Source organism: Mus pahari, chromosome 6 (assembly GCF_900095145.1).
Source record: "Mus pahari chromosome 6, PAHARI_EIJ_v1.1, whole genome shotgun sequence".
Classification (NCBI taxonomy): domain Eukaryota; kingdom Metazoa; phylum Chordata; class Mammalia; order Rodentia; family Muridae; genus Mus; species Mus pahari.
Genome location: NC_034595.1, coordinates 81,540,837 through 81,548,563, shown reverse-complemented (window position 1 = coordinate 81,548,563; position 7,727 = coordinate 81,540,837). Strand labels below are relative to the sequence as shown.

The 7,727-nt window shown below is 44.7% G+C and overlaps 1 protein-coding gene across 14 annotated transcripts in view; it reads right to left on the bottom strand.

Moving 5' to 3' along the window:
- Pum1 (pumilio RNA binding family member 1) overlaps window positions 1–6,737 on the bottom strand; it is a 117,430-nt gene extending 110,693 nt beyond the window's left edge. For all 14 annotated transcript variants that reach the window (XM_029539984.1, XM_021201301.2, XM_029539986.1 and 11 more), the window contains exons 1-2: window positions 6,624–6,737; window positions 1,068–1,441 (exon numbers count right to left, since the gene is read on the bottom strand). In XM_029539984.1, the coding sequence (XP_029395844.1) occupies window positions 1,068–1,430 (363 nt within the window). In that variant the 5' untranslated portion in view covers window positions 1,431–1,441; window positions 6,624–6,737. The remainder of the gene's footprint in view (window positions 1–1,067; window positions 1,442–6,623) is intronic.
- Between the last annotated feature and the right edge of the window lie 990 nt (window positions 6,738–7,727).

Genomic DNA, 7,727 nt, shown 5'->3' with positions numbered 1-7,727 from the left:
CACACAAATAACAAAAAATAACTACTATCCTTCCTGGCAAGTTCAAGAAGCATGTAACTGAAGAATTAGACTTGCAACTGTGCTTATGTTTTTGAAAAAGAACAGGAAAAAAAAAAAAAAAACCACAACTAGAAACCCTAGAAAAGATAACCGATTCCTTTTTCTAATAATCACTGAGCTGGCAATGTCAAATGAATCTTTACAAATGGATGGCACCTAAGCCCAATTGCCAAGAGCAGACTTCATCAGCTGAATCCTCTAATCCTCAGGGAACAGAGCAGGCTAAACTTTGTCAGTAAAATAGATTTATGTTAAAAAAAAAAAAAAAAAAAATGAAGTCAGACATAGAGCTCAAGTGTTTAATCCCACTACTGGCCAACCCTTGTGGATTCAAAGCCAGTCTGATCTACATGACCTACATGAGAGACCCTGTCTCTCAAAAAAAGTTAATGAAAAAAAATTAATAAAAAAATAATGAGTATCAACTAAATTCTTAGAAGAGAAAGATGGTTGAAACCTAAAAGGCACAATCAACCCTCATTTTGAATAACAAATCTGAAGTGAGCAATTGATTTCTTAATTCCCTCCACTTTCAACCATAACATCATTTTATTTCAGTCATTCTTTTAATTTTCAATTTACAGCATCTGTCAAGTGTAGTTCTTCCTGGGAATTTAAGCATTCTCACATTGCCTCCAAATAACAGGATCCTAAAGATAAAAGTCACCCAAATGGAACAGAAAAGCTTTGCTTTACATTGTCCTGTAAACCCAAACAATTCTTAAAAGCATGTTAATGGTGAAAAATATTCTATTAAGAGATATTCCTAGAAGTACCTTGTGAACATTAAAACATTCGAGATTTCTTTAGTGAATTTACTATATATGACACCAGAATGGTAAATAAGCCAGTGGCAATTACAACAACCACAACCACTCTTTAAAACAAATGACTCTTGTATTAAGACAAACTAAAAAAGCAATCAGTTTCAAGACAGTCACTGAAGCAGACAGCCCAAGCAGACAGTGATTACAAGTTTCAAAGCTGAAATAGGGAACTTTTTTTACCTGGTGTTCTGCATGAATGTTATCCCCTGTAGGCCATCGATGTTTGCTAGTATTATAGCCGCCTCCACCACTTCCTCCTCCCCCAAGCTGCTCACCATGCTGCCTCTGAAAGAAGTAGTCCACCATAGCGTCGTCCTGGGAACGGCCTGCAACTCCTATGGATCCTGGGACAGGGCTGGAGTGTGTTCCAGCTGCAAGAGCCTGATTTGCAGCTGGCTGTGGCTGCGCTTGCGACCCTGTTCCAGATGTCAAAACAACAGGCATGTTGGGATTAGCTGGTTCTTGAGGGTGATGTTTCAGGTGGGGGCTGAAAGAGTCCTGCCAAAGCACTGCTTTTCTCTTCAAGACACATGCAACGCTCATTCCACCAGCACCTGGAAACAAACAGCAGATGTTTAATGCTTGCATATACTCCAGTACAAAATGCTACACAATTCCCTCTCTTCTGCAAGTCAATACTGCCTCTACCAAGAAGTTAAGTGTCTTGTAACAATTTCCTGAGCTGAACCTCCTTTGAAGCTGCTGGGCCTGTGTATACAGAGATAAAGGTCAACAGCAGCAGGTACTCCAGCAAGTGCTCAGATGAGTGCCCACTACTGTAAGCAGAGCTTTACTAACAAGTAGTCATAGAAAAACAAGAAATGGTCTAACATGCTAGGACCACATGAATAAAAAAGTAAAACAAGCAAAATAGCAATATGGAATCAAAATTTAATCAATAGCTTCCCTATTCAACTGACTTTCTCCTTAAGTCAACTGTACTTAAAAATACACAGTCTTTTCCCCCCCTGAGGTGAGATTTCATGTAACCCAGACTGACTTTGAAATTAAAAGGTAGCCAAAGCTGGCCAAGAACTACTGATCCTACTCCCACCTCCTGGGTGCTGGGATTACAGACATACATCAACAGGACCGTGACCAGAAACTTTTGAAAGCATCCTTAAGTTTATAGGGTGGAAGTATGCAGCTCAATGGAGTGCTGGCCTACCCTGAACAGGCCCTAGATTCAATCCCCCAGACTCCACCCCAGCCTCAGCAGATTCAATCCCATGGACCCTCTCTACCAAGTGCCCTAATTAGCTTTAAAAGAATTTACAGCTGTAACAAACATGTCAATAACCAAACAAAGGCCTACGGCTTAGACTCTGTAACTTAAAAGAACCTTTTAAAGTATCTAACCTGTTTGTGGGACAATACCAAGATCAGCGGTGTTTGTATAACATGGGAAAAATCAAGACTTTTACCAATACCTTACAAATACAATGCTATCATTCGAGTTATTAACTAGAAACAGGACGAGACAAATCCTTTGTTGGTACTAAACCTCACTGTAAAAACCAGGTCTGTCTCACCAGTCATAGGGTAGCAAATGCATGGCAGATATTATCTCATCACAGAAACACTGAAAAGGAAGCATTATTGGTCTTGTTTTGACAAGTGAAACATTACAGAAGTTAGGAGGATCCCATGGCCATCCAGCTAGCAACAGAGATCTCCATCTATTTTGAAACCAATCCTGGTTCCCTCTAAAACCCTAGCAATAGTATCAACTATCTTTTTCACTTGTTTTGTTTTTGGTCTCATCATGCAGTCCTGGCTGATCTACAACTTGCTATGTAGAGCAGGCTGGCCTTGAATTCACTGAGATCTGCCTGCACCGGGCGGTGGTGGTGCACGCCTTTGGATCCCAGCACTCAGGAGGCAGAGGCAGGCGGATTTCTGAATTCGAGGCCAACCTGGTCTACAGAGTGAGTTCCAGGACAGCCAGGGCTACACAGAGAAACCCTGTCTCGAAAAACCAAAAAAATAAAATAAAATAAAATAAAAAATAAAAAAAAAAAGATGTAAGCTACCACCCCCGAGAGTTATCTGTAGTACATTAAAATCTGGAAAACCAACAAAGAAATCAAATGCTACTAGGAACCATTACTACTTAAGTACCATAAAACCAAATTAATTACATTTGTATGAACAAAGTAAACTGGTTACCAATTAGGGTAGTCTGCAACCACCAGAGAACTTCCAAGGTTAGCAACACTGTTCAAAACAAATGAGAAACCTGTTCTCTCGTTTTTGAAATAGTCTTATTTTGTATGTGTTTTATGTGCGTGCGTGTATATGTGTGTGTGTGTGTGTGTGTGTGTGTGTGTGTGTCTGAGAAGGCCAGAGGCACAATACTATCCTCTAAAACTGGAGTCAGGAATGACTGGGAACCATATGAGTGCTGGGAACCAAACACATGGCCTGGCAAAAGCACCAAGTCAGAAGTGCAAAAGCGGGGGCTGGTGAGATGGCTCAGTGGGTAAGAGCACCCAACTGCTCTCCTAAAGGTCTGGAGTTCAAATCCCAGCAACCACATGGTGGCTCATAATCATCCGTAAAAAGATCTGACGCCCTCTTCTGGAGTGTCTGAAGACAGCTACAGATATTTATTTACATAAAAAAAAAAATTAAAAATTAAAAAAAAAAAAAAAAAAAAAAGAAGTGCAAAAGCACTGCGCACCGCTCCATCTTCTCTCGGTAAGTGGCCTCCTGGAAAAGTAGCGTCCCAACTAATTCAAGTTATGAAGCTAGTAGAGGCCACATGGAATCTGCAATCTGTTCAAAACTGAGTTTGTAAACCTGTTTTAGTCCTGGAAGACTAAAACAGGAGAGCTGCTAATATTCTAAGGTCAGGAGAGTTATACTGTCAGTTTAAGGCAAACATGGAGAACAGTAAAATTCTCTCAAAAAAAGACAGAACCAACCCCGCTTTGGAAATGCCTTATGTAAATCAAAGCTCCCGATGCCCTTCTACCCACACACAGAGAGGGGCTCAAGCACAAACCCAGAAAAGTACAGCTGTTCCATTCTCAGCCTCTGCAGTACACAGCAACCTCCCTCCTCACTCTCACTCCGTTCTCTAAGGACCTCAGTCCCTTCCTACTACATAGTACATTTGCTTCTACAAGAGACTCTCCATCTCTTTACTTAGGCCAACTGATCAAAACTCTAGTTTTGCCACCAAATTAACAATCTCTCTGTCACCTTCCAAAGAGCCTTAGTTTTTTTATAGCTTTTAATCACTTAGTTGAAAGATTATATATATATATATATTTTTTTTTTCTAACTTTTCTCAATTCACTATGCTTAAGGTTCCACAAATTTAGTTACCCACACCAGTCAAGGCAACAGAGCCTCAATCCATCAAGAGGATTTATAAAATAGTAAATGCAGTATTTTCTAACATAAAAGAGCTACGAAGTTACCTATGAATTTTCATATTAAGAAAAAGTTTAGCTGGCCGGTGGTTGTGCACTCAGGAATCGGAGGTTGAGCCAGAAGAATCTCTTGAGTTCGAGGCCAGCCTGGTCTACAGAGTGAGTTCCAAGATAACCAGGGCTACACAGAGAAACCCTGTCTCAAAAACTAATAAGTAAACAAATGATAAGAGATTGTCCCTGAAAGCAATCTCATTCTACAATATAATTGGGGAGGGGTCACTTACAAAAATATTAAAACAAAACAATTGGCCTTTTTAAGGCTGTCTGGAAGCCCTGAGACTTCCTGGTTTACCTAATGAGGCAAGGCAGTTTCTCAAACACAGGAAAGCCTGGCAAGAGGGACAACTTAAACGTGAGCAAACACCGAAGCACTAACGTGGCTGACAAGGTTCTGTAACAGCCTGGCGATGACAGAACAAATACTAATAATCTGTCACCAGAAAACAAGAAACTGACGGAGTCTTTTAGGGGACCCAAAACACTCACTAAGACGTTATGTGCAGTATTTAAATTTTGATTTTTTTTAAACAAATGACATATCATTTAAAAACAAGTATTTTAAGCAATACAGTGAAGTAGCAAGTCTAGTCTAGTACTTCCTAGTTTTTACTTTTTTTTAAAAATATCACTAATAGTTTTCTTTAAACAAAGAAGCATGGTTTAATCTATCTCCATTCACTAAGATGATCAAGTCTGATAGGTGTTTATTTTTACTACACTGAACAAACATCCTGAGGACATAAATTTATCTCTTTTTTAATTAGATATTTTCTTTTATTTACATTTCAAATGCTATCCCTAAAGTTCCCTATACCCTCCCCCCGCCCCTAAATTTATCTTAAAGTAGTTCACAGCCCAAACTAAACAAATCCCAACTTCAAAAAGCTGTGGCCTTAGACAAGATGAAGTCAAGCGTGGAAAGGCAAAATACTGAAAAGTTCAGAATCCAGTATTTCCAAACCTGCAGATAAAGATCCGCAGCCCCTAGTGTTTTACAAAGTTGCAATAAGCGAAGGGTCAAAATGTTTTACTAAAAACCCCGAAGGAAGCTGCTTATCTTAAAAGGAGAGCCACATTAGTAACTTTTACACCAAAGCAAACAGCTAAAGCTACAATCCTACCTTCAGAAGTAACTGGCTTTAAAAACTGAACGCCCAAAAGCCCTCATAAATCATCTTAATAATGCCAGTAATTAATGGGGTGAGCAAAATGATCAAGTGTAACGAAGCGTTATCGTAATTTGCACAATGAAAACGAACAATCCTTCAAAGTTATGGTGAGGATAAAGCCTTCTCTGGTCATCTATGTGGGAGTTCCTCGCGATGTGGGAGGGGAGCTCTTGGGAAGAGGGGTGAGCATCACTGGAGAAAAGTTAACAGAAGTGTTCCTCACTTAACGTGGGAGTGGTACTGACGAGTCAAACAAATGACCCATGTTTACCCACCGCGTTCGTGAGGACCGAAACTGTAGAACTGTGTAGCTATCTACATGTTTGTCCTACGACCTGCTGAAAGCCCCTTGGAGAGGAAAACACCCCAACACAGGGAGGATCAGAGGAAGAACACTCCCCTCCTCAAGGGGGGAGGAAACACACACACATACACACACACACACACACACACGCTCTCACAGAAACAAAAGGCCACAAGGAACCCAGGCGCTTAAAAAGCGATCCGAAACTTCCCGATGGTCACCTCTCCACCTCTCAAGGCTTGCAAGATCGCCCTCTCCCCCAGCACGGCGGGGGGCTCGCCCGAGGACGGGGGCCCCACGGCCCGCTCTCTAAAGCCATGTATTGTTCCTCCCTCGGCGCTGCCACGGAAGCTCCGGCCAAGTCCAAGGAGCCCCGCGGGAGCACAGAATCTCCACTCCGCGGCCACAAGAGAGGACCTGGGGCTGCTCAGCCCCATCCAAAAAAAAAAAGAAATCAATAAATGCAGGGGAGGAGGGAAAAAAAAGAAAAGAAAAAAAGCCGAGGCGAACGGCACCACCAACCTCCAGGGACTCCCGGCAGGGCCGAACGGAGGCACCGAGCCGCCGGCAGCCGCGGGCGGGCGGGCCGGGCCCCGGCCGCGGCCCGCTCCCCACCCCCTCCTCGCGGATAACAATAGGGCCTCGCTGCCGCCTCCCAAACACGTACGAGCGGAGCGAGCGCGGAGCCTCCGCCAGGCCCGGCGGCGTCTCTTAAGCCCTCCTCGCCCCGCCAACCGCTACCAAACGCCAATAAGAGGCGCGCATCGGCTCGCTGGGGGTTCGGAGCACGGTTTGGGGCCACCGGGGCGCGGATACTCACGGGCGGAGCGGTAGGATGAAGATGGATTCCGGCCCCCCGATCTTCGCTCGCCGGCGCTCTCGCTCCCCCTTACCTTTCACTCCGACAACATGGCGGCCCACTGGGGACTGGGCTGACGCGGTGCATCATGGGAGCGGCGCCGGCGCCGGCCCCGGCTCCGGCGGTGGCAGCGGCGTGTGCGGAGCGGGCGGGCGGACGGCTCTGGAACAGGTTGCCCGGTTGCCATGCCAACGGCAGGGCCTGTGTGAACTCGGGGAAACACGCAGGCCACACAACCGCTGTGCCCGCCCGCTGGGGCGAGCGCGCGCCTCCGCCGCCGCCGCGTAGGGAGCGGGGTGGGAGGCGCGGGAGCGCGCACGGAATGCCCAGGCTGCCGTGGGGGTGGGGGACGCCGACCCGGAGCTGTGCGTGAACCTTGGCACAGCCCGACCCGAGGCTGGGTTCGAACCCCTTCCAGCCCTCTGGCATCTGGCCTTTTTGCATCTTCCTCCTGCCTCGTTTCCCCAGTGTAACATACAAAAGAAAAGAGCAACAGAACGACCATGCTGATGGAGGGCAGGACCTCAACCTAATTTGCAGGATCTGGGAGCACAATGACAATGCCAGGACCCTTGCTCAAAGGTCATTAGAAATATCAAGATGGAAACTAAGCAAATGAAGCTGAGAACTAGAAGCCAGATGTGTTTGCAAGCACTCCATTTTGGTTGGTTGGTTTAAAGATGCATTTGTATGTGATTACACTGTCACTGTCTTCAGACACACCAAAAGAGGGTGTCAGATCCATTACACATGGTTGGTTGCTGGGAATTGAACTCAGGACCTCTGGAAGAGCCTTCTCTCCAGCCCTAGTTTGGTTTTTATTGTGACAGAGTCTTTTGTTGTAGCCCTGGCTGGTCTCTTACCTACTGAACTCCACCTGCCTCTGCCTTCAAGAACTGTTCAATTTTTTTTTTTTTTTTTAAGTTTTTTAAATTCTTTTTGACTTTTCAAGACAGAGTTTCTGTAACCCTGGCTGTTCTGGAACTCACATTGTAGACCAGGCTGGCCTCGGAACTCAGAGCTATCCCTACCTCTGTCTCCTGAGTACTGGGATTAAAGGCCTGT